Source organism: Papio anubis, chromosome 5 (assembly GCF_008728515.1).
Source record: "Papio anubis isolate 15944 chromosome 5, Panubis1.0, whole genome shotgun sequence".
Lineage (NCBI taxonomy): Eukaryota > Metazoa > Chordata > Mammalia > Primates > Cercopithecidae > Papio > Papio anubis.
Window position 1 is genome coordinate 107,929,533 of NC_044980.1, and position 27,866 is coordinate 107,957,398.

The 27,866-nt window shown below is 38.3% G+C and overlaps 1 protein-coding gene across 2 annotated transcripts in view; it reads right to left on the reverse strand.

Moving 5' to 3' along the window:
• Positions 1-20,025: 20,025 nt before the first annotated feature.
• TRIM36 (tripartite motif containing 36) overlaps positions 20,026-27,866 on the reverse strand; it is a 54,639-nt gene continuing 46,798 nt past the window's right edge. Inside the window, exons 8-10 of one of the 2 annotated variants that reach the window (XM_003900005.5) lie at positions 27,446-27,733; positions 24,219-24,516; positions 20,026-20,769 (exon numbers count right to left, since the gene is read on the reverse strand). In XM_003900005.5, the coding sequence (XP_003900054.2) occupies positions 20,415-20,769; positions 24,219-24,516; positions 27,446-27,733 (941 nt within the window). In that variant the 3' untranslated portion in view covers positions 20,026-20,414. The remainder of the gene's footprint in view (positions 20,770-24,218; positions 24,517-27,445; positions 27,734-27,866) is intronic. The other variant, XM_003900004.4, reaches the window with a different exon arrangement.

Sequence of the window (27,866 nt, forward strand, 5' to 3'; positions counted from 1 at the left end):
TTAAAGAACTAAAAGTAGATCTACCATTCGATCCAGCAACTTCACCGCTGGGTATCAACCCAAAGCAAAAGTGTCATTATGTTAAAATTACACATGTACACTTATGTTTATTGCAGCCCAATTCACAATTGCAAAGATATGGAACCAACCTAAGTACCAATCAACCAATAAGTAGATAAAGAAAATGTGTGTTATATACAATACACACACACATATAACATATACACAATGGAATATCACTCAGTCATAAAAAGGAATGAAATAATATCTTTTAAAGCAGTTTGGATGGAGCTGGAGGCCATTGTTCTAAGTGAAATAACTTAGAAATGGAAAACCATATAGCATGTATTCTCACTTACAAATGGCAGCTAAGCTTTGAATATGCAATGGTACACAGTGATACAATGGACTTTGGAGACTCAGAAGGAGAAGAGTGGGAGTGGGGTGTGAAATAAAAACTACATATTGGGTACAACATACACAACTCAGGTGACAGGTACACTAAAATCTTAGAATGTATCACTATGTAAGTCATCCATGTAACCAGAAACCACTTGTACTCCAAAAGCTACTGAAATAAAATTTTATTTTAAATGAATTGCCTGGCTGAGAGGAAAGGTCAAGAGCCCTGGGAAATAAGTTTCATTTTGACGCACCATTGAGACGTCCAAGTGTCCATGCAAAGTTGGTGGTTACATAAATGCGTTTGGGGCTCAGAGGAGAAGTCGAGGCTGGAAACATTAAATTGTAGAGCAATTGGCAAATAGGTGAAGGCATGTGCAAGGATAGAAGCATCCAAGGGACTGGGATCATCCAAGAGTGAGGGCTCTACACTGTTGGTAGCGTTAGTTAATATACTGGAATTATGAAATCCTAAAACTCCAAAAGCAAACACAGATGGTGTGAAATGACTTAAAATTCTCTCACAGAATGTCAAGATGAGAAAAATGCAATGATTCAGATTCTCTAATCTTCCTCTAAAGACTTAACTCATCTGTTTATAAGAGATCTGATCTTTAAATATCAAGTTTCCTCATATTTGCAATCTAATCTCTTAGTAAAGGAGATGAGGATAGACAGCTAATTTCAGTTAATATGTTAACAGCACATGTAGGAACCTAATCCTTCTGAGTCACACTCTGTCATACTGCATCCATCTTTTCTATTAATGCTATTTTAGATTCCTCAGATGTCTAGATCCAAGATAACAACTATCCAAATGTCAAAGGTCATCTAATGACCTTATTCATAGGTGTTCTAGATTGCAAATACTTAGAAATATCTTTAGTAAAATCGTCAATTGGGGGAAAAGGACCAAGTAATTGATTATCATAATGTAAGAATGGTAAAAAGTCATAATTGAGTCTAAATGAGTGAATTTAATTTCTAGATTAATTTAGGAACTAACATAATTCATTTACATAATTAAACTTTATTTCATGTATCTGCATTAACAAAATAGTTTGGACCATGTTCAGTGTGATTACTTCTTTGAAATCAACACTTCTTACATTTCTATTGACCCTAAATCAATAGAAATAGAATGAGGTGGAATGCTGGGATACAGAAATAAGCAGGTCAATATAGACTGAAAACCTTTGTAGTTTCATAAACAACCTTTTAAAGCATTACATAATTTTAGTTCTCAAACTACACACAAATTGTGGACAGGCTCAAATCAGCCTTGAAGGCTTTTATGTCTACTTAATTCTCTCTTTCTTACCTGGGTTCTGAAGTAAACTAAATAATAATTCTGGAGAGAGATTATTGTGGCTCTTGGTTAAATTAACACCGACAAAGCAGGCCAGGCATGGTGGCTCACACCTTTAATCCCAGCACTTTGGGAGGCCAAGGTGTGCAGATTACTTGACCTCAAGAGTTCCAGACCAGCCTGGGCAACACGGCGAAACCCCATCTCTACAAAAATACAAAAATACTAGCTGAACATGGTGGTACATGCCTGTAGCCCCAGCTACTTGGAGGACTAGGGTGTTAGGATCACTTGAGCCCATGAGGTCAAGGCTGCAGTGAACTGAGATCGTGCCACTGCACTCCAGCCTGGGTGACAAAGTGAGATCTTGTTTCCAAACAGAACAAAACAAAAAAAACAGATAAAGCAAAATATCTTTGGAGAACTTAGGAAAATTATCTCAAACAGACTTCAAATGAGACTATTCACACAGTAAAATCCATTCTTAATTAATTTCTATGTTAGCACAAAGGAAAACAGTGAAGAGTGTAATAAACTAAGCTGATAATTATGACAGATTTGGGGGCACTGTCACCAAAGTGCCACACATCTCTACTAATGGTGGACAAGGTGCTACTGAGAACCTTGTAGATAATGGGTTTTTTCCTAGCTAGAATCCAGTAACTCTACCCATTTTAGAATGAATCATCTAAATCTGAAAATGGCCCATGAAGATGACTTCTGATCACCAGGTTCCTTGTCAATTCATCTGCATTACCACTTTACAAGTTTCCTTTGAAAATGCTTAAGTCTACTAAAGCTACTGAAAAGATGGAGAATTTCTCGTTTTCTCAGCTAGCTATAGAGTAGTCCCTGTTATCTGTGGTTTCACTTTCCACAACTATAGTTACTCACGGTCAACTTCAGTCTGAAAATATAAGTGGAAAAATCCAGAAATAAAAAATTCATACGTTTTAAACTGCTTGCCATTCTGAGTAGTGAGATGAAATCTTGTGTCATTCCTCTTTGTCCTGTCCAGGACTGAATCATCCCTTTGTCCAGCATTTCCACTCTGTAGACGCTACACATCCTTAGTCACTTAGGAGCCATCTCTGTAATCAGATCAACTGCTGAGGTATTACAGTGCTTATATTCAAGTAACCCTTATTTTACATAATAATGGTTCCAAAGAGCAAGATTAGTGATGCTGGCTGATATGCCAAAGAAAAGTTGTAAAGTCCTTCCCTTAAGTAAAAAGGTGACAGCTCTCGATTTTATAAGGAAAGAAAAAAACTGTATGCTGAGGTTGCTAAGATCTACAATAAGAACAAATGTATGACACTGTGAAGAAGGAAAAAGAAAATCATGCTAGTTTTGCTGTTGCAGTTCAAACTGCAGAAGTTACAGCCACAGTGAGCAATAAGTGCTTAGTTAACATGAAAAAGGCAGTAAGTTTGTGGAGGATGTGAACAGAAATGTTTTCCAACTGATGGCAGTGCTATTCGTAGTTTCAGGCAACCACTGGGAGTCTCTGACCGCAGTCCTGAGGATAAGGGGGAACTACGGAACATCTCTTCAAACTCTATGTGAGTTTGAAACTCAGGCTTTCAGAGGCAGGGCAAGCAAAAAAAGGCATGACGTGAGCCTGATGCTGAAGAGGGCATGTCCTGCCGGAAAGTAGAAAGGCATTCAAATTCAAGCTTTTTTTTTTTTTTTTTTTTTTAACAGGGTAAGTATTTTTTCCATTTACAGGTGAGGAAACAAAACATATACAGATATATTCCTCCTAGAGTAGCCACTTTGAAATTCCTATACCAAGGACACTCTTTAAAGTATTATTTATAAAAACAAATTCTAAAAAACCTTACTATCCAACAACGAAATCCCATGCAGTAATTTAAATCTTTTCTTCTAAGAGTTAATCTTAGAAACAATTTTTCCAATTATTATTACTGTTATATTTGGCAAACATTCCTCAATATTTAAATGGTTTTAAAAGGAAGGTTGGATAATTGTTTAAAGTTTAGATTTTGGGATACATTTTGGATTCAAATCCTACTTATAAGCTTCGAGACCCTAGACAGGTTATTAACCCCTTTGATCCTCAGTCTCCTCACCTGTAAAATGGGTAAAATGATACACTTAAGATACGAGAATTAAAATAAGATCTACATAAAGCAATTTGCATAGTTCCTGGAATACGGCACTCAACAAATAGTAAACTTTTGACATAATAAATCCTAAACTAGGCACAATGGCACAGGCCTATAATCCCAGCTACAGACTGACCGAGGAGGATCGCTTAAGCCCAGAAGTTTGAGACTGAAGGATGCTATGATAGCACTTGTGAATAGCCATTGCACTCCAGCTTGGGCAAAGAGTTTTTTTAACTCCCTGCCTTTAAACAACAACAACAACAACAACAACAACAACAACAAACCCCTAACAAATCTTTCAGCTAATTGTGGATGTATTCCACAATTAACTCATTCTAATATTATCAAAGACAAAGGGTCAGAATCACTTAAATTCTATTCAGACACATTCTGAAAGATCCATACCGAGATTGCTTGGTTTGTTTCACACAGTTGAGGTGACTTATAATCCCTGAAGAGAAGGGATTTGAGAAGTCCACACTCTCTCCTTTATGCTGTATGACATAGTATCTTAAGAGAGTCAATTAAATGTTTGCCCAAAAATCCAAGCCGATTCAAAGCTTAAGAAACAACTTTGGCCTTACCTATAAATATCACAAGGGCTACCTCAGATGACAGTTTTCATTTCAGTTGATCCACTTAATTTTCCGAGTAGGCCAGGCGTGGTGGCTCACGCCTGTAATCCCAGCACTCTGGGAGGCAGAGGCAGGCGGATCACCTGAGGTCGGGAGTTCAAGATCAGCCTGACCAACATGGAGAAACACTATCTCTACTAAAAATACAAAAATTAGTCGGGCGTGGTGGTGCTTGGCTGTAATCCCAGCTACTTGGGAGGCTGAGGCAGGAGAATCGCTTGAACCCGTGAGGCAGAGGTTGCAGTGAGCAGAGATCTCACCATTGCACTGTAGCCTGGGCAACAAGAGCTATACTCCGTCTCAAAAAAAGAAAAATATTCCGAGTAAACTAACGTGTATGCTCGTATACCTCCTATTCTGGCTCTCCCTCCACACATGCGCAGAGCAACATTTCTGGTCTATAAAGCCCAGCTTCACCTGGATAGAGCTTGTTAGAAATGCAGACTCTCGAGCCTGCCTCAGGCCAACTGAATCGTATTTGCATTTTAACAAGAATCCCAGATGATCTCTATGCATGTTAATGTTTGAAAAGCGCTGCTCTGTAGTACATGGTGCTTTTTAACAAGAATATCAGCAGTTTCTAGGAGCCACTAGAGAAATCTGTCATGAACTAAGTTTACTTTAAATACTAATACTTGACACAGATTCCGTAAATTCTTTTCTTTTGCATTTTATGAGGTCTCGTTCACTGTTATGTAATCCTAAAAACACACCTGGATCATAGTATCTTGATCTCTCAGAAAACAGGATTTAAATTTTACCTGATGGATTAAATTACACCTCAAAGTAATTATTCATATAGCTCCGTTTTTTTTTTGGTCATGATAAACTTAAAAATAGTTGTTGAATATACTAACGATTTCCCTAGCCCAACTTTCTATTCAAATATAAAATCATTTGCAAAAAGCTATCTTATGGGGATTACATCCCATTTTCAGAAATGCTATTTATTTTTGAAACAGGGTCTTTCTATGTTGCCTAGGCTGGTCTCAAACTCCTGGGCTCAAGCAATCCTCCCACCTTAGCCTCCTGAGCAGCGAGGATTACAGTCGGGTACTATTGCACCCAGATCCAGAAATGCTATTTGAAAACAGAATATTTATGTGAAGCCACCGTGTAGTGACTACTTAGTATCCACGACACAATGCTTTGTACACATTATCTAATTTACCTAAAGTATATAGCAGTAGAACTATTTTTCGGTTAAGATGGAGCTCAGAGGCTAATAACGTGTATAAGTTCCCACAACTATTAAGAAACAAAGTTCAGATATAAATTCAAAACACTTAGGTATGAACTCATGTCTGACATTCAAACATATCATTTGAATGTTTTCCAGTCGATGGCAGTGCTATTCACAGTTTCAAGCATCCACTGGGGTCTTGGATGCCTAACTCCCAGTGTATTAACCACTACTACTGTTATATTTCTACAATGTGTTCCATGGACTGTTCTGTTAGATTTAAAGCCAAATGGGCACTAAATGCTGTAAGAATTCCTGCAGTCAAAACTAAAAGAAATACCTAATTTGCCTAGCTGAGTATCATCCCAAATTTATTTGCTCATGGAATCCTCTCCCTTTCTCAAAACCTGTATAATACTGAGATCAACCTTTTAGACATGTACCACAATGTACTAATCTTCACAACTTTTTTTTTTTTTTTTTTTTTTTTTTGAGACAGAGCCTCCCTCTGTTGCTTAGGCTGGAGTGCTGTGGCGTGATCTCAGCTCACTGCAATTTCTGCCTCCCAGGTTCAGGCAATTCTCCTGCCTCAGCCTCCCAAGTAGCTGGGATTACAGGCACGCACCACCACACCTGGCTAATTTTTGTATTTTTAGTAGAGATAGGGTTTCACCATGTTGGCCAGGCTAGTCTCGAACTCCTGACCTCAAGTGATCCACCCACCTCGGCCTCTTAAAGTGCTGAGATTACAGGTGTGAGCCACCATGCCCGGCCACCTTCACAATTTTTTAAGAAGTTTTTAGAATTCCCTGTCACCCAATGACTTTAAGGCACTTACGATGTACTCCAAAAAGGAATTTAAATACTTGTATGTAAAAGCTACAGGCAGAATTGGTAACACAAGAAATTTTACTAGGAAAATAATTTCTGGACTATAAATATTTCCATAGTACAGACATGCTTTGCTTAAGAAATGCAAGGACAATCTAGGGTACAGATAATACAAATAACAGTGTTATGCAGCACCTTGAAACTCTCAAATGTTATCAAATACTAAATCCCCTCACCAAATATGTTAACCTAAAATAATCAAAAGGGTGAGAATCTAATTTAAAGGTTTATTCAAGCAAAATGTGAGAGGATGACTCATCTGGAAACACCAACTCCAAAGGAATAGAATCAGAGATCTGAAGTAGAGAAGTTACGGTTCATTTATGTAGGCAGAGACAGAGGAGTTTTTAGCAGGATGATTACATTATTTACACAAGGTTGGTGCATAGTTATAGGAATATTTGGTTACAGGCAGTGTTTCTTTTCGGGAAGGGTACACTTAACATTTTTTAGAGAGGGTGTAACAGTCACGAGATTTCTGTCATCTGGTCTAAACAAAGGACAATAAAGGGGATCTATAACAGTCATTAAAAAGACAGGAAGTTTTTGTCCCTGACATCGCTTAATTCTCTCTGGTCATTGTACAGAACAAGAAAAATAAGAAGACAAGTTAATCTGTAATCTGAGAACAAAGTTGTAACCATATGTGACTCAGATCACAATCACAATGTTTAAAGTGTTTGAGGTTGTTTCAGCAGCTTTTCAATTTTATTTATTTTCACAAATAATTTTATAATTGATTTTCCAAGAAAATATGTCTGCTGTGACATCTACACCCTGTACTGTATCCATCATTTAAAAAATAACAACAAAAAAACCATTGATATTGCTTTTGAAGAGTCAAGGAAGTATTTCCTAGGGTGTTATAAAATGAAGATCTAGAAAAGATACTAATTATGAATCCAATGAATAAATACTAAATGTCATTTCTTCTAGCTAAAATCATCATTCCAAAACTACTTCATTCAGTTTCAAGATGGCAAAATTCTATCCAACTTTTTCTTCCTTTTAAAAATCATCCTAAAACAAATTGAACAAGAAACCAAAAGTAAACTCCAACTAAAATGCAACTAGGAGACATTTATAACAGTAAACTATAATGAAAGGAGAGCATATGCGGGAATGGCAAAAGACTTAGTAAGGAAAAGTCAAGTCCAAAAGCTTGCAGAGGGAGAAACCCAGGAGAAGCAAGTCAATTTACCAACGCAGATCCTCTGTCAGGCTCAGGAACTGCAGGTACTCAAGTACCACCAAAGGCAGAGGTAAGTCACAGGCTAGTAACCAAGGGAGATTCAAGATGTTGGGATCCAGCAGTGATAAAAACTAGGTAAAAATTCTGCTGTTGTAGAGCTTACATTTTATAGGATGCAGACGACAGTGAAATTTAGAAGTCCTATGGAAAACGAAGCAGGAAATGGAGAGTATGTTTGTGGCAGGGAGGTGTAATTTAAATACAGTAGTTAGGGCTGGGCAGCGCAGTGGCTCACGCCTGTAATCCTAGCACTTTGGGAGGCCAAGGCGGGTGGATTACTTGAGGTCAGGAGTTCGAGACCAGCCTGTCCAACATGGTGAAACCCCGTTTCTACTAAAAATACAAAAATTAGCTGGGCATGGTAGTCAGTGCCTGTAGTCCCAGCTACTTGGGAGGCTGAGCGCGGAGAATCATTTGAGCCTGGGAGGCAGAGGTTGCAGTGAACTGAGGTCGTGCCACTGCATTCCAGCCTGGGTGACAGAGGGAGGCTCCATCTCAAAAAACAAAACAAAACAAAAAAAACACACACACACAGTAGTTAGATGGTTCTCATTGAGAAAGTGCCATCTAAAAAAACACAAAGGTGGTAAGGGATTATGTGGATATCTGGAATAGTAGGGGCAATATGAAGTGACTTACATATTTACAGAAGGATCACTCTGGCTTTCAAATTGAAAATGGAAATTAATAGTGCAAGGGTTTGAGGTAGCAATCATTAGTGTTCAGTCATATCTAGTTCTCTTCTTCCTGGGTACTCACAAGGTAACATTCTGATGCCTGTGAGTTAGCCTCAGGTGATTAGTCTTAGCCAATGAAATGTGGATAGAAGAGATGTGCTGAGGCACTAATAGGTATTAACAGCTGTTGGGACTCCTCTGTACTTTTTCTGTTGTAGTAACTTTAAAAACCATGTACTAAGGTGCCGTCACAAAATGTGGGGAGTCTGGATCCCTTCATCCCTGGTGGAGCAGCATTTATTGATCTACAGTAAATTTTGTGAGAGTAAGAAGTACATTTTGGTTATGTCCACAGGTTTCAGGGTCTGTTAACAGAACTTAGCTATACAGCTAATACAGGGAAGAAGAAAGGAGACTTGTTAGGAAGCTATTACAATGATGATATTGGAATGTTGGTGATAACATCACAGGTGGGAGAAGCTGAACTCTGGATATATTCTGAAAATAGAGCCGAAAGAGACAGTTTGATAAGGAGCAGTAAAATCCCACCTCTCCAGTTTCCCAGCTCCACCCACCCCACATTATCAGGTGATTACCCTCTCTCCCACCTCTCCTCTCCATCTGACTCATTACTACCACCACCACCAATAACTTCCAAACAAGATAGGAGGTGGAGTTTCTGAAGAAAACTGGAAAAGTTTCTCATTCAGGGACACTAAGTACATAGAGGAAATCAGTAGAATAAGAAAAGTTTACTTACTGAATGGAGAAATACCAGCCTAGTTCCCAGTCAAATTTCTGAGGACCACTACACAGACAGAAGATTGAAGCATCTTCCTTTAGAGAAAATAAGTATCTCCAGAGAAAAGACTAGACACTGACTTGTGGGGAGGATCCAACAAAAACCATTTATCCCTTTATTATGCCATGGTGAAGTCCAATAGTCAATAAGCCCTACTTACACATAAAGCTATTAACCAGCACTTAGTGCTTTAATCTTTAATAGAAATGGCAAACAAACGAAAAGCCTAGAAAGGGAACACAAAATAGTACAGTCACTTTGGAAGACAATTTGGCAAAAAACAAATACTATACAATCCACCACCCGTTGAGCTCTTTGGTACTGTACCCAAAGGAGTTGAAACCTTACATCCACACAAAAACATGCATATGGATGTTTCCAGCAGCTTTATTCATAATTGCCAAAACCCAGAAGCAACCAACATGTCCTTCAGTAGGTGAATGGATAAACTGGTACACTCAGACAATGGAATATTACTCAGTGCTAAAAAGAAATGAGCTATCAAGCCATAAAAGACAGAATTTAAATGCATGTTACTACATGAAAGAATCTGATATGGTTAGGCTCTGTGTCCCCACTGAAACCTCATGTTGAGTTGTGATCCCCAGTTTTGGGGGAGGGACCTGGTAGGAGGTGATTGGATCATGGGGGTGGATTTCCCCTTTGCTGTTCTCATGATAGTGAATTATCACAAGATCTGGTTGTTTAAAAGTGGATAGCACTGCCCCCTTTGCTCTCTCTCTGCTGCTGCCATGTGAGGGTGCATGCTTCCCCCTCACCCTTCTGCCATGATTGTTAGTTTCCTGAGGTCTCCCAGCCAGGCTTCCTGTACACCTGCAGAACTGTGAGTCAATTAAACCTCTTTTCTTCATAAATTACCCACTCTCAGGTAGTTCCTTATAGCAGTATGAGAAAAGACTAACACAAAATCCAATCTGAAAAGGCTACATCTGTATGTGGACAGTAAAAGATCAGTGGTTGCCAGAGGTTGGGGGAGGCAGGATAAATAGGGAGCACACTGATAGCGTTTGGCTGTGTCCTCACCCAAATCTCATCTTGAATTATAATAATTCCCACATGTCAAGGGCAGAGCCAGGTGGAGATAATTGAGTCATGGGCGTGCTTTCCCCCATACTGTTCTCATGATAGTGAATAAATCTCACAAGATCTTATGGTTTTATAAAGGGGAGTTTCCCTGCATAAGCTCTCTTGCCTGCCACCATGTAAGATGTAACTTGGCTCCTCATTCACCTTCCACCATGATTGTGAGGCCTCCCCAACCATGTGGAACTGTGAGTTAATTAAACCTCTTTCCTTTATAAATCACCCAGTCTCAGGTATGTCTTTATTAGCAGCATGAGAACAGACTCATACATTAAATTGGTACCAGGTAGTGGGGTACTGCTGTAAAGATACCTGAAAATGTGGAAGCGACTTTGGAACTGGGTGAAAGGCAGAGGTTGAAACAGCTTGGAGGGCTGAGAAGAAGATGGGAAAGTTTGGAACTTCCTAGAGACTTGTTGAATGGCTTTGACCAAAATGCTGATAGTGACTGTGGACAATAAAGTCCAGGCTGAGATGGTCTCAGATGGAGATGAGGAACTTGCTGGGAACTAGAATAAGGAGACTGGCAGCATTTTGCCCCTGTCCTAGAGATTTGTGGAACTTTGTTTTTTTTGAGACGGAGTCTCACTCTGTCGCCCAGGCTGGAGTGCAGTGGCCGGATCTCAGCTCACTGCAAGCTCCGCCTCCCAGGTTCACGCCATTCTCCTGCCTCAGCCTCCCGAGTAGCTGGGACTACAGGCGCCCGCCACCTCGCCCGGCTAGTTTTTTGTATTTTTTTAGTAGAGACGGGGTTTCACCGTGTTAGCCAGGATGGTCTCGATCTCCTGACCTCGTGATCCGCCCGTCTTGGCCTCCCAAAGTGCTGGGATTACAGGCTTGAGCCACCACGCCCGGCGAGATTTGTGGAACTTTGAACTTGAGATAGATGATTTAGGGTATCTGGTGGAAGAAATTTCTAAGTGGCAAAGCATTCAAAAGGAAGCAGAACATAAAAGTTTGGAAAATGCGCAGCCTGATGATGTGATAGAAAAGAAAAACCCATTTTCTGGGGAGAAATTCAAACTGACTGCAGAAATTTGCGTGGGTAACAAGTACCAAATGTTAATCACCAGGACAATAGGGAAAATGTCTCCAGGGCATGTCAGAGACCTTCACAGTAGCCCCTCCCATCACAGGCCTGGAGGCCTAGGAGGGAAAAAAGGTTTCATGGGCCAGGCCCGGGGACCCCTGCTCTATGCAGCCTCGGAACATTGGGCCTTGTGTCCCAACTGCTTCTGCTCCAGCTGTGGCTAAAAGGGGCCAAAGTACAATTGCTTCAGAGGGTGCAATCCCCAAGCCTTGGCAGTTTACACATGGTGTTGGGCCTGCAGGGTGCATGGAAGACAAGAATCAAGGTTTGGGTACCTCTGCCTAGATTTCAGAGGATGTATGAAAACACCTGGATGTCCAGGCAAAAGTTTTCTACAGTGGCAGTGCCCTCATGAAGAACCCCTGCTAGAGCAGTGTGGAAGGGAAATGTGAGATTAGAGCCCCCAGAGGGGCACTGCCTAGTGGAGCTGTGGGAAGAGGGCTACTGTCCTCCAGACCCCAGAATGGTAGATCCACTGACAGCTTACATCATGTGCCTGGAAGAGCCACAGACAATGCCAGCCATGAAAGCAGCTGGGGCAGGGAGCTGTACCCTGCAAAGCCACAGGGGCGGAGCTGCCCAAGGCTGTAGGAGCCCACTTCTTGTATCAGCATGACCTGTGAGACACGGAGTCAAAGGAGGTCATTTTGGAGCTTTAAGATTTGACTCCCGGGCTGGGCGCGGTGGCTCAAGCCTGTAATCCCAGCACTTTGGGAGGCCGAGACGGGCGGATCACGAGGTCAGGAGATCGAGACCATCCTGGCTAACACAGTGAAACCCCGTCTCTACTAAAAATACAAAAAAATAGCTGGGCGAAGTGGCGGGCGCCTGTAGTCCCAGCTACTCGGGAGGCTGAGGCAGGAGAATGGCGCAAACCCGGGAGGCGGAGCTTGCAGTGAGCTGAGATCCGGCCACTGCACTCCAGCCTGGGCGACAGCGCGAGACTCCGTCTCAAAAAAAAAAAAAAAAAAAGATTTGACTCCCCCACTGGATTTTGGACTTGCATGGGGCCTGTAGCCCTTTCGTTTTGGCCAATGTCTCCCATTTGGAATGGGTGTATTTACCCAATGCCTGTACTCCCATTGTATCTAGGCAGTAACATTCTTTTCATTTTATAGGCTCATTGGCAGAAGGGACTTGTCTTGTCTCAGATGAGACTTTGGACTGTGGACTTTTGAGTTAATGCTAAAATGAGTTAAGATTTTGGGGGACTGTTGAGAAAGCATGATTGGTTTTGAAATGTGAGGACATGAGATTCGGGAGGGGCCGGGGTGGAATGATATGGTTTGGCTGTGTCCCCCCCCAAATCTTACCTTGAATTGTAATAATCCCCACATGTCAAGAGTGGGGCCAGGTCAAGATAATTGAATCATGGGAGCAGTTTCCTCCACACTGTTCTCATGGTAGTGAATTAGTCTCATGAGATCTGATAGTTTTATAAATGGGAGTTCCCCTGCACAAGCTCTCTTGCCTGCCACCCATGTAAGACATGACTTGGCTCCTCATCTGCCTTCTGACATTATTGTGAGGCCTCCCCAGCCATGTGGAACCATGAATCAATTAAACCTCTTTCCTTTATAAATTATCCAGTCTCTGGTATGTCTTTATTAGCAGTGTGAGAACAGAGGATTTTTAGGGCAGTGAAACTACTGTGAGGTACTACTGTGAATGCATGTGTGCATATGCATTTGTCCAAACTCATAAAATGTACAAGAGTGAACTCTAATGTAAACTATGGACTCTGAGAGATAATGATAGGTCACTGTGACAAATATATTACTCTGGTAAGGGATGTTGATAATGGGGGAGGTATGAATGGGGCTAGGAGATATATGAGAAATCTCTGCACTTTCTGCTCAACTTTGGTGTGAACCTAAACCTTCTCTTAAAAAATAAAATATCTTTTTTAAAAAACAGACTAAGCACTTGAGAAAATTCTCTAACATCAAAGGCAAAAACAAAACAATGGAAATCCTACAGGAATACTTAAAGGAAATGTAAGGAGAAAAAAAAATCAAAGAAATATAATAAAGTCTAGGAGTGGTAAGAAAAAATGCAGCATCAATGAAACAAAAACAGCATGCTTCAAAATGGTAAGAACATGAAGCAGTCTAATATCTAACTAGTAGGAGAGTTTCAAAAAGGTAGTGGACTTGAGGGAAAGAAATCACCAAAGAAATAAGAAAACTTCCTGGAACTGAAGGGAAGGACCAAATGCCCAAAACACAGAATGCAGAAAAATAACTCACACTAAGAAATATTATAAAATTTCAAAACACCAGAGATAAAAATAGAAGCTAAAACTTTCCAGAGAAGAATACAGTTCATGTCTAAAGAATCAGTAATTAAAATGGCATCAGACTTCACTAGCAAGACTGGCTGCTAATAGATAACAGAACAATGCCTTGAAAAATAAGAAAACAATTTTGAACTGTTAAGTGGAAGCTAGAGCAAAGAAATCTTAGAGCATGCGAAATTTCAAAAATTCTACCTTCTCTCAATCTTCTCTCAGAACTGGAGAATATACTTTACTAAGACAAGGACATAAACTAACTAAAACACAGACATAGGATCCAGGAAATATTTAATTTGGAAGAGAAGGAAAGGTTATTCCTAGAATAAAGGCAAAAGAAAGCCCCAAGAGCTATGTAGCAGGCCCGGGAACCAACCAGTCATACTGAAGTAGGATGACAGTTATAAGAGAGATTCCCCAGGAAAAACAAATAGAAATATGTTTGACCCTGTAGAAATGCCTTAATAGAGGCATTTACAGAGCTTTTGGAAAGCACAGAACCACTTAGAGATTCAAAGAAAACTAAGTAAGAGAAATAGGTATTCATTAACTCCAAGAAAGAAGAAAAAAAAGATAGAAAGAAATGTAATCATAAATACACCTACCTGGCTGAATATCAGACAATACTTAGATGCTAAAATCCTCATTTAACATTACATAATGTTGATAAATAATGCCTAATATTTAGCAAAAAATGAATAGTATTAATACAGATGTCAATGCAGGAGAACAATGTTGCTGACTGAGGAGCTTGTTGGAGGCAGAGATGGGGGACTGGAAATCTGTTTTTATGTTTCTTATTTGACTTTATAAACTCTTGCATTTATTTTCTTGGAGATTTGCAGATATATGTACATATTATTATTTTTAAGAGATTATAAAATACTTTTATAGTGGCTAACATTGTTCATCACCCTACAAGGAAGGAAAAACAGAATCACTTCAATTGTCTTAAGATCATAAGACAGGCATACTATTCTGAAGGATATTATCTTTGCACTTAGAAGATTCTTGTCTTAGGATATCAAGACTTGAAAGATTAAAAGGAAAAGCATGCAGATATCCATAAGCAGTCATATAATCTGCCCGATCAGCATAAAGTCAGACTGCATTTGAACCACATGTCAACATAACCACTGAGGAACTTTTTAAGGTCCTCCCAAAGCATGCACTGGTGGCATTTAAAATTCACATGGAACCAAAAAGAGCCCAGATAGCCAAAGCAATCCTAGGCAAAAATAACAAAGCCAGAGGCATCACATTACCTGACCTCTTACTATACTATAAACCTTCAGTAACCAAAACAGCATGGTATTGGTACAAAACTAGACACATAGGCCAATGGAAAAGAATAGAGATTCCAGAAATGAAGCCACACACCTACAGCCATCTGATCTTTGACAGAGTTTACAGAAATGATCAATGGGGAAAGGACTCCCTATTAAATAAATGGTGCTGGGATAACTAGCTATATGCAAAGAATTAAACTGGACCCCTACCTTTTACCATATATAAAAATTAACTCAAGATGGATTAAAGATTTAAATGTAAGACCTCAAACAGTAAGAACTACAGAAGAAAACCTAGGAAACACCACTCTGGATACTGGCCTTGGGAAAAAAATTTATTACTGCATTCTCAAAAGCAATTGCAACAAAAACAAAAGTTGAAACATAGGACCTAAAAAGGAGCTTCTGCACAGCAAGAGAAACTATCAACAGAGTCAACAGAAAACCTACAGGGTGGAAGAAAATATCTGCAAACTATGCATCTGATAAAGTTCTAATATCCAGAATCTATAAGAAACGTAATTGAACAAACAAAAAACAAATAACCTCATTGAAAACACGGGCAAAGGACATGAACAGATACTTCTCAAAAGAAGACATACAAGCAGCCAACAAACATATGAAAAAAGGCTCAACATCACTATTCATCAGAGAAATGCAAATCAAAAACCACAATGAGATACTATTTCACAGCAGTCAGAATGTCAATTATTATTATTATTATTATTATTATTACAGATGGAGTCTCACTCTTTTGCCCAGGCTGGAGTGCAGTGGCGTAATCTTGGCTAACTGCAACCTCCGCCTCCCGGGTTCAAGCAATTCTCGTGCGTCAGCCTGTTGAGTAGCTGGGATTACAGGCGCCCACCACCACGCCAAACTAATTTTTGTATTTTTAGTAGAGATGGGGTTTCACCATGTTGGTCAGGCTGGTCTCGAACCCCTGACCTCGTGATCCACCCTCCTCAGCCTCCCAAAGTGCTGAGATTACAGGTGTGAGCCACCATGCCCGGCCCCAGAATGGTTATTAAAAAGTCCAAAAATAACAGATGCTGGTGAGGCTGCAAAGGAAATGCTTAAACACTGTTGGTAGGAATGTAAATTAGTACAGCCACTGAAGAAAATAGTTTGGGGATTTCTCAAAGAGATTAGCTACATTTGACTCAGCAATCTCATTACTGGATATATAGCCAAATGAAAATATATGATTCTATTAAAAAGACACATGCACACATATGTTGATCACAGCACTGTTCACAACAGCAAAGACATGGAATCAACATAGATGCCAATCAACAGTGGATTGGATAAAGAAAATATGGTACATATACACCATGGAATACTATACAATCATAAAAAAGAACAAAATCATTCCTTTGCAGCAACAGGGATGCAGCTGGAAGCCATTATCATAAGTGAAATAACCCAAGAACGGAAAACTGCACGTTCTCACAAGTGGGAGTTAAATATTGGGTACTCATGGACATAAAGATAGCAACAACAGACACTGGGGACTAATAAAGAAGAGACGGAGGGGACAAGGGATGAAAAACTGTTGGGTACTATGCTCACTGCCTGGGTGACGAGATCTTATCACAAACCTTAGCATCACACAACATAGCCATGTAAAAATCTGTCACACCTACCCCCAACTTGAAAATAAAAGTTGAAATTACAAAAATAAATAAAAAGAAGCCAACTACTGAGTTCAGATAGGTTACAAAAAGGAATCTAGGGAAAAAGAATTTTATTTTGAAGCATTTTAAAGTTATCCATAGGTATTCAAACTATAGTCTATAATTCATGTATGGCATATTTCAATTTATTTGTATTTTGACAATATTGTACAATCTTTCAGGTCAGAGTCTTGCCAGAACTTTAAGTTTACTCTTTTTTAATTGTAACAATTATTCTTCTCTATTACAAAGGGAAGAACTCAAATAAGAGGTATAAACTCAAGAGAAGCAGCAACTCCTATAGTCTCAGATTATCTCAGCATGGAATGGCCAACTAGGAACAGAAATACCAGAAAGTTGAAACAAAAAGCTGCAATAGCTTTCCAAGTCTTCAAAACAGTTTCTTTTGAGTTGTTCTAACATCTTGGAACATTATAAATACCTTTATTTAAACAGTCAGCACAATGTCCATTTTCCCATTTACAGTACCCCTCAGCCACCACCATATCTATTCTTCCCCTTCTCTCCCCCAGGAAGATAAATCCTGCTGTCTGCATCCCTAGAGAGCCCTTTTTGGCTGGCTACCAGTTGGGTTTGGCCAATAAACAGCACCAGGAGAATAGGTGGAGGATGACACCACATCTCTGACAATAGCTGCCTTTCATGGCGACCTCAGCTCCTGCTAGGAAATCTTTCCTTAATCTTCTGAGATCCAAGAAACACGATTTTTTCCTCTTGTCCTTATTCTCGCATCACTGCTAGAGGCAATAATGGCTCCAGGCTGTTGCTAGTCTTAAGTGCCTCAGCAGTGCTTGTGCTTCTTTACAGCTGCCCATATTGTTAGGCAATTCTTTCATGAACTTTTCCTTTGAACCATAGCCGGTGAATTCTATTTCCTGCCAGAACTCTGAACAATTCACCAGCCTAAAGCCTTTTTCACACCTATCTTTGCAAGGCAGTTCCTTAGCCATCAGGTGTCAAATTTACATCCTCCTTAGAGGGGTTACCCTAACCACCAAATTAAATGCCAATTCCCACCTCCAGCAGTCTGTAGCCCCTTCCCAGTTTTTATCATCTCTCCTTGCTAGCAGGTAAGCTCCATGAAAACAGGCACCTAGCAGGCTGTCTTGTTCACTTTATGCCCACTGCACAGCACTATGCTTTACAGACAGCAGGAGTTAAAAACTTTTTGTGAAATGAATGAAATAGTTCCAAATCAAACTTAACAAAAAGAAATTTCTTAAAGTTTATTTTTAAAGCAGAAGAGTCTCAAGAAAAACTCTAATTTTAGGATATTCCCATAAACAAGCATATAAAACTCCTTTAAAATGAATGCAAATCTTGTCTGGTAGAACATAATTTCTTTCTTAAGAGTATTTTTGCCTATAATACTGTAGCAATACAATTGATTATATTTCCACATGAGACACACTTCCAGGGCCTTATCAGATTATGGGCTGTGGCAAAAGATTTAACAGGCCCAGATTATGTTCAGTCCCCAAAAGGAGATAGCTCTGACTCCTACTATTTTCAAGAGAGCAACTGTGCACATGACAATTAAATTATTGAGAATCATAGGGACAGCCTTGAAAGAAAAAACTTTAAGACCCATCAAGCATTAGTAACGATTCATTGTGATTCACAACCCACCAAAACTACCAGAGTCGCAGATCAAAGAGTATGAATGTGAACAAAGGACCGCTCATCTGGTCAAAACCTGATCTATTATGTATCAGAAAAGAAATATTAAACAATTTAATATATGCAACAATTGAAGTTTTAAGCTAAGCTTCTCTAATAATCACTTCCACAGAAATTAAGCTATTAAATGTTCAAAATGATTTCATATAAAACTGTAGCTCTGAGTTATCATGTACAGCTAATCATGTTTCCATAATCAATTTCTTTCAACTTTTCATGTAAACATACTAAAAATTCCTGGAATGCAGATTTGAATAATTACACTGGAATTCTTTTTAATTTTTTATTAAAAATGAAAGAAACACAACAATTTATTTACAATTGTACAATGTTTGAAACGGCTATCCTATTCCTGTTAAAGCTTCATATTTAAAAATGTCTACATGATATGTGCTTGTACAAGGCTTGAGTATCAAACTTAACCACAAATGTGACTTTAGCAGCTTTATTGCACAATGATCCACATAACACTGCATTATTTGCTTAGTTTAGCCTACGTCATAAAGTGCTATTCATAGATGGGAAATTAACAGCCTGCTAAACACTGAAATTCTCCATGATATTTTCTACTTGAGTTGAGGGTAAAAAGCTAATTTAATGCTACCAGCCTGAGTAACAGATTTTCATTAAAAATATAACAACAAGGACAACCAAAAAAAACAGGCCCAAAAGTTTTGGTTACTCTGCTAAAACATGTCAAAAGCATTCCATAAATGATTACTGCTACAATGCATAACAGTAGTTTCTGAACATTTTAACTTCAAAAAAATAAGTAGTTTAAATAAAAACCACCTACTTGTAAGAACGCCTTTCAAAAACACACAATTTAGATAGAATGTAATTCCTCAAATTAAAAGATATTTCAAAGGGTACACAGTCATTGTGATCTTAGTTATCATTTCTAAGTAATTAAATTTGTATTTTTACTGGCTTATATTAGAAATGCTTATTACCAATGAGAAACAGAAAATGCCACATAAGTGAACAATGTTATAAAAATTTATAATATATGTAATGCTACTAAAATATATAATGAACTTTTCAAACATGTAAATATAAACCAGGAAAACCTGATATGTAATAATTGGGCCAAAAATGAAAATCACAAAACACAGTAAGGGGGTAAAAGAATAAATATGACTTTAATATCAGTCCATCTTTACCAATATATCTGAAAAATAATTCTTTGATATAAGAACAAATATTTTCACAGAAGAAAAACTGAAGATAAATTACTTTGAGAAAAGTATATAAAGTGAGAAGTTTAATGTGTTAGGTGAGAACTTTGTGTTTTCTGCAAGAAACCATGCTTACTACCCATGCTGGTAAATGAGTGTTACAGCTAAGCAGACTCTTAAAGTGTCCTTAACAATACAGTTTGTGGTCTTAACAAAACAGTAGTATTCCTTTTCCAGGCAATATACTTTTAATAGTTACACACTTTAAAATACATAATTTTCCACTTAAATATACTACCATTTTTATGGTGTTTTTCTTTTTACCTATCTAGAGCTTTGTTTTCCTATTGAAAACAAATGCAAGACACATTGCTTAGTACTAATTCCTATCCATAAGGCATTTAAAAAATATCTTCTCTTAGGACATAAACATGATATAAAAATGAAAAATCAAACACAAGAGAAGCATAATAAATACTTTTGTATCCCCCCCACCATCAGGAAAGTGTCAGCAACACCAGCTGACAGAAATAAATTAGATATCCTGTACATAAAGTAAAAGCTAACCATTTCAGTATTAACTTGGAAAGAACATCTTCACTTTCATCATTTGTGAAAGGCAGAACAATGACATGGAAGACACAAGACTGTTTAGATTTTCTGTATTTCAAGAAGAATCATACTCAAACACAAGTGTGGTGACAGAACACTCAGTGATATGTAATTAGTTACGAAGGTTAACACTAAGGCATTGCTTTGTTCACAGTTTTTGTCCTGAGTCACATCAGATGTTTCAACTACATGTCCTCTTGGTATTCCAAATATTTTGCTGTGATGGGTTCTTCAAGCTGAATTCCTCCACTGCCCATTAATGCAAATGCTGGATACAGTGTATGTGAACAGTCCACTTGGCGCTCATAAAGGCATTTCATGTGATCCATATCATAGAAACTTACTTTGCCTTTATCATAGTCAAGGAAAATCCCAATACTTGTTGGCATAGGAAGAACTCTATTTTCAGGTTCATTAGAAGAAGTAGGTGACTTGGGTATAAAAAATTTCTTCATGCCTATAGTAACTAAGGTAAACGGTTGTGAAGAATCAAAACAGGCATCCTCACTTCCACTGTCATGCCCACTGTCTTGCTCATATCTGAAACACAATACACAAAGTATCTGTATCTTCAACCATAGATCTAAGTATCTTCAAAACATTTTCACAGGATAATATACACTGATATAAAGTTAAAATAATTTTTACATCAAAAGCTTTCTATTGAAACAAAATTGAAAACATAAAAATGACACATTGCAATTTAGAATTATACCACAGACTCAGCCCCAAATTCCCTGTCATTAAACACTGCTTTAGTTACATACACAAGTGAAACCCTAGAAAATCATTTAGCCTTCCAAAAAGTGAGGGAGCAGCGGGCAGTCAAGGAACTGGTCAAATGTTAAATTTTTATAGCACAGAATCATATACAATCATGCACCACATAACATTTCAGTCAACAACAGACCTCATATACCACAGTGGTCCCATAAGATTGTAATGAAACTAAAATATTTCAGTTGGGCGCAGTGGCTCATGCCTGTAATCCCAGCACTCTGGGAGGCCAAGGCAGGTGCACCACTTGAGGCCAGGAGTTCGAGACCAACCTGGCCAACATGGCAAAACCCTATCTCTACTAAAAATACAAAAATTAGCCAGGCATAGTGGTGTATGCTTGCTACTCGGGAGGCTGAGGCACAAGAATCACTTGAACCCAGGAAGTGGAAGCTGCAGTGGATCGAGATAGCGCCACTGCACTGCAGTCCTGGCGACACAGCAAGACCTTGTCTTAAATAAATAAATAAACAAATAAATAAATAAATAAATTCCTATAGCTTAGTGACGTGGTAGCCACTGTAAGGCTGTAGTATAGCCCGTTACATGTTTGTGGTGATACTGTTATAAACAAACCTGTGCTTCCAGTTGTTAACCAAAAGTGTAACACATACAATTATGTACATTATGCAATATTTAATAAGTGACTGTTACTGGCTCATGTATTTATTATACAATGTTTTTATTGTTATTGTAGATTTACTCCTTCTATTTATTAAAAAACATGTTAACTGTAAAACAGCCTCAGGCAGGCCCTTTAGGAGGTTTTCCAGAAGGCAGCACTCTTCTTTTAGGAATGACAGCTCCATGCATGTTACTGCCCCTGAAGACCTTCCAGTGGGACAAGACGTAGAAGTGGAAGACAGCAATATTGATGATCTTGACCCTGGATAGGCTATTATGTTTGTGTCTTCATTTTTAACAAAAATGCTTAAAATGTTAAAAATTTAAAAAATTTAAAAAAAACCTTGTAGAACAAGGCTATAAAAAATTTTTGGGGGCCAGGCGTGGTAGCTCACATCTGTAATCCAGCACTTTGGGAGGCTGAGGAGGGTGATCACCTGAGGTCAGGACCAGCCTGACTGACATAGGGAAACCTCATCTCTACTAAAAATACAAAATTAGCTGGGCGTGTTGGTGCATGCCTGTAATCCCAGCTAGTCGGGAGGCTGAGGCAGGAGAATTGCTTGAACCCGGGAGGTGGAGGTTGTGGTGAGCTGAGATCACACCATTGCACTCCAGTCTGGGCAACAAAAGCAAAACTCCATCTCAAAAAAAAAAAAAAAATGTATATAGATGTATAAAAAATGTATATAGATGTACAATGTGTGTTTTAAGCTAAGTGTGCCTACAAGAGAGTTAAAAAATTTTTGTTAATTGAAAGTTTATAAAGCTAAGGTTAATTTCTTAAAGAAGAATATATTTAAATAAATTTAGTGCAGCCTAAGTGTATAGTGTGTTTATAAAGTTTACGGTAGTGTGCAGCAATGTCCTAGGCCTTCAAATTCACTCATGGATGCACCCAGAGAACTTCCAGTCCTGCAAGCTCCATTCATGGTAAGTGCCCTACACAAGCATACAATTTTTTATCTTTTATAACTTATTTTTACTGTACCTTTTCTACGTTTAGATATACAAATACTTACCGTTGTATTAAAATTGCCTACAGTATTACAGTACATGCTGTATAGGTTTATATTCCAGGACCAAAAGACTGTTCCATATAGCCTAAGTGTGTAGCAGACCATTCCATCTAAGTTTGCGAGAACTCTATGATGTTCTCGCAACAATGAAATTGCCTTGCATTATATTTCTCAGAACATATTCCTGTTGCTAAGCTAACACATAACTGTATAAGAAAATACAGGCTGGGCACGGTGGCTCATGCCTGTAATCCCAGCACTTTGGGAGGCCGAGGCAGGTGGATCACCTAAGGTTGGGAGTTCAAGACTAGCCTGACCAACATGGAGAAATCCTGTCTCTACTAAAAATACAAAAAATTAGCTGGGTGTGGTGGTGCATGCCTATAATCCCAGCTATTTGGGAGGCTGAGGCAGGAAAATCACTTGAACCCAAGAGGCAGAGGTTGCAGTGAGCTAAGATCGCGCCATTGCACTCCAGCCTGGGCAACAAGAGCAAAACTCCGTCTCAAAAGAAAAAAGAAAAGAAAAGAAAAGAAAAAAAACAAAATACAAAGATAAGATGTATGCCCTAAACCAAGGAATTACCAGGCTAAGTGAAATATACGAGCACTGTAAAACAATGCAAGAGAAAAAAGCATGTTTCATTCTCGTCCCAAGAACTCTATTTCCTGGTTGGAATTTCAACATGGATGTATGAGGCGAACGAAGATTATGAAGCTTTTTCGCCTTTATCATAAAACAATAAAAACTTATAGAATATTTTGAAACATGTTCCCCATTTTTTTCAATATGCCTATGCTGCTTTTTATATATTTTGGATAATACTGCATCAACAATGTTTATAAGGTTTCTCCACTTCTAATCTTTCTCATGTTATGAACTTTTTAAACGTTAATACGAATTTTCTATCAAGTGGACATGCCACTATGTTTTACTGTTACAATTTTCAGCATTATATAAATGTTTCACCTTTCTGCAAAAAGCTTTTCCTATCATTAGGATTGTTAAGCTGGGATACTGTTCACATGAGTGGTCAAAAATTATTTTTCAAAGCTAGTTGACCTTACTCCGTCTAAAAGAACTAAACTGCACAATCTTCATTAGTCAATCTCTTAAGAAACTGGAAGTCTTTGCTGTGGAAATATGTCTACCACGACCCAGTTTTGAAAAGGACTTAAGGGAAAGTTTAAAGACACTGTGTCCCATAAGAAAAGAACAACTTAATTGTGAAGTATGACAATTAGAGGCATTGTATTATACACCTGGGTAATTTTTATCACATAATTTAGGTAAAATGCAAAAGACTTTCAAAATTTAAAACTGTGAAGCTATATCACAATCAAGAGCTATCCAAAACAGATTTCCTCATGATATTAAACTGTAACTGCTAACTCTCTTTATTCAATGTGTGATTACAAGAACACCCGGCTCCTTTTCTCAATCAAGCCACAGCCAAAATACTAGAATCTAAGAAATAAGAAATGTATACTCCAAATGTAATAAAGCCAAATCTATTTTCAGGCTTACTTTCAAAAAATTATCAAGTTCTAGATCAATAGAAAAACCTACCTTGGACTAACTGCATCCCGGGGAGAACGGAGCCATTCTTGTAGTTTATCGCTAGAAGCAACTCCCACTTTTACCAGGTATGAATACGGTTCCACACGGAAGGCCCAGAAGTGTTTTCCTTTTGTAATGCCAGTATCTCCAATGATGTAGTCTAAGCTTGTGTAATAACCCACTTGGATGCGTTCTGCAGCAAGCAGAAGATTAAATCCAGCTCTACTCTCTACACGGTCTCTCTTCAAGTTCAGCAGGAGATGTTCATTATTATAGCCACATTTTTCATCAAAGAGGAAGCTGAAAACTAAATAGAGCTTAAAATTAATATCAGGCTAAAAATTATCATTGCTCTAGTTTGTTAAATCTGATAGGTTTTCTTACAGAAATTACTGAAGAGAGACAGGAAGCGGGAAGGAGGTGTCACACTACACCAGACAACTATGACAAACCAAACCCAACTTCGCCATATATCCTACCCAGTATATTCTCTACCTAAAAATCTTCAGAAATCTCAAAAAGCAGATGAAAATATTTTAAATACATGTGAAAATTTATTAAAACAGCTCTTTGGAATAGAGATAGCAAATCTATCAGGTATTTCACACTACTGAATTTGTTCTTTTATATTTATTAAAGATAAAAAATAAAGAGTTGTATATTTTCATAAATAACTCTATATTTTCTTATCATAAGTTTTGTTAATTTGGGACACTTTAGCTATTTTAATAAAGCTTTTTCTGTATCAACCAACATGGCAGACATAAGAAACATGGGAGAGTGTAAAAAAAACCAAAAACAAAAACATAGCCTTTGGGTTGAGAGAGACCTGGGTTTGAATCCTGCTCAAGCATTTACTAGAGTTTGATCCAAACTTTAATTTCTTCATCTACAGAATGAGGATACTACTTCCATAAGTCTATGTCGACTCAAATATATTAAGCATAACATTGGCTGCTAGCCAATGGGGAAACAACCAAAAGTCCATCAACAGATGAATAAAGAAAATGTGGTATATACATACAATGGAATATTATCCAGCCTTAAAAAGGAAAGATTTGGATACATGCTACAACATGGATAAATGTGGATACATACATTTGGATACATGCTACAACATGTATGGATAAATTTAGATATGTGCTACAACATGGATGAATTTGGATACATGCTATAACATGGACAAATAAGCCAGATGTAAAAGGACAAATATTGCATTATTCCAGTTATATGAGATACCTAGAATAGGCACATTCATAGAGACAGAAATTAGAATCGAAGTTACCAGCCTCTGGGGAGAGGGGAAACAGGAGTAACTGTTTAATGGGTACAGGGTTTCAGTTTAGAATAATGAAGTAAGGAGATACAAGTGGTGATAGTTGAACAATACTGTAAATGTACTTAATGCCAATGAGCTGTATACTTAAAAACTGTTAAGATGATACATTTTATCTTTATTACATCCCAATTTTAAAAAATGACTTCCAGGCATCATTGTGCACACCTTTAGTCCTAGCTACATGGGAGGCAGGAGGATTGCTTGAGTTCAGGAGTTTGAGGCCAGTATAGACAACACAGTGAGACCCCATCTCTCTCTCTCTCTATATATATTTTTTAAACAGGCTACTAGCAGCTGGGCGTAGTGGCTCACACCTACAATGCCAGTACTTTGGGAGGTCGAGGTGGGCGGATCACTTGAGGTTAGGAGTTTGAGACCAGCCTGGCCAACATGGTGAAACCTGGCTTTACTAAAAATACAAAAATTAGCCAAGCATGCTGGCCTGCGTCTGTAACGCCAGCTACTACTCAGGAGGCTGAGGCGGAAGAATAGCTTGAACCCAGGAGACAGAGGTTGCAGTGAGCTAGTGAGCTGAGATGGTGCCACTGCACTCCAGCTTGGGTGACAGAGCCACCAGACTCCACCTCCAAAAAAAAAAAAAGGCTGCTAGAAAACTACAACCATTACCAAGATGTGAGCCGACCATTCTTCCTGCTAATGCCTATTTTCCTGGCATGCTTATTTGTGCTTGCTCTCAATCTCAAAAGTCTCCCAGTTTGCAAAATAAATTTAAAGGGTCACCCTAGTCATGTATCTTCTCTCATAAAAAGGAAGACAACCCTTAACACTTCCTCTCCTCCCTCCCCCTCCACTATGTGACTGAAAACAGCGATTATGTCCAGGTTTTTCTACCACTTTCAGGCAGAAAGACTAGAAAAGGAAGCAGAAATAGCATAAACCATAAAATACTTAATACTTGCGAATTCATCCCAAAACTCTCTATCGGATTTTATTAAAATTTAAGAAATATAATTTTAGCCAATCTTATATAAGTTTGTATTCCAGTTTTTCAAAAGCCACAAAGTGCATGAAAAACAAATTGTGCTTTTCTATTTTGAAGAAAAAAGGAAGAAAGGGGAGAGTGCAGAAAATATGGGTACATAAGACACTAAAAACAGGCAGGGAGCAGTGGACCTAAAATCCAATTAAAGGTATCTGTAAGGCAGCGACTGAAAGCGGAAAATGTGTTCCTGCTAACCAGGCTGAGCACAACTTTGGTTCTAAATATCCCTTGTTCATGGAGACATCATAGTGAACATCAATGAACCTTTAAAGTCATTCTCATTCTATAAAAATCTTTAGGCGCTCTATATGTAGTATCAGTGGTTTTTAACTTGGGAAGGGAGGGGGCGAAGACTGGGCATGAGGAGCTTTTAGCGCGGGAGGAAAAGCTATTCATGTGGTTCTAATATACGGCTTCCATCCCTATTAGCTGAGAATTGCCAAGTTAGATAAAAAATCCAGACAAATCAGAATTAGGTTAAATCAAAATTATATTTTAGGATATTACACCAATAAATTTTAAAAATACCTACCTAGATCTTGTGCTTTAGAGATTTCCATAAACTAACCAAAAATACAGAATTATGTATTTAAAACTTTCAAAGTACCATTTATGTTATTTTAATCCCAACTTAACAGCTCTGCTCACCCGAATTTCTTCCATGTTTTTCTCTATCTGATATCAGTTAAAACCTAATCCCGTTCTCAGCCTACAAGGTAAAATTCGAGTACTCAGTTCATTTCTAAATCCCAGTTGGGACAGAAGCTACTTTTCTGGAGTCTTTTAAAAACAAGAGCTGGTTTCAATGCAGGTCTACATGGAGATATTGACTAGTTTATTTCATCAAGGTCTCGTGCAACTCTATGCTTCTTTTATTCCTGATATTCACCATACCTGGAGCTGGAGGAGTATGAAGAATCAATTCTCTGCTACAAGGACTACAGATTGAACCCTTGTAAGCTCTTACTCTGAAAGCATAGGTACTACTGTTTTCCAAGTCTGGAATTATTTTACTTGTTCCACACACTTCTATCTCATTCCATGACATTTCATCTTCTCTATTGATTTTCCGATATTCAAGAACATAGCTATCAGCTTTATCCTTTTCTGGATGGTGCCAATTTACCAAGGCATTGTTATAAACTTTGCTCTGTTCCTCATTGATCTCTGGCACATCGATGCCTGAAAGAATTATGAAATAGAAAACAACATTAAAATAGTGACATTTGAAAACCAGTGTTTTTCCTCAAAAAATAACATATAAACAATATTTACTGATTTTTTTTTTTTTTTTTTCAGACGGAGTCTCACTATC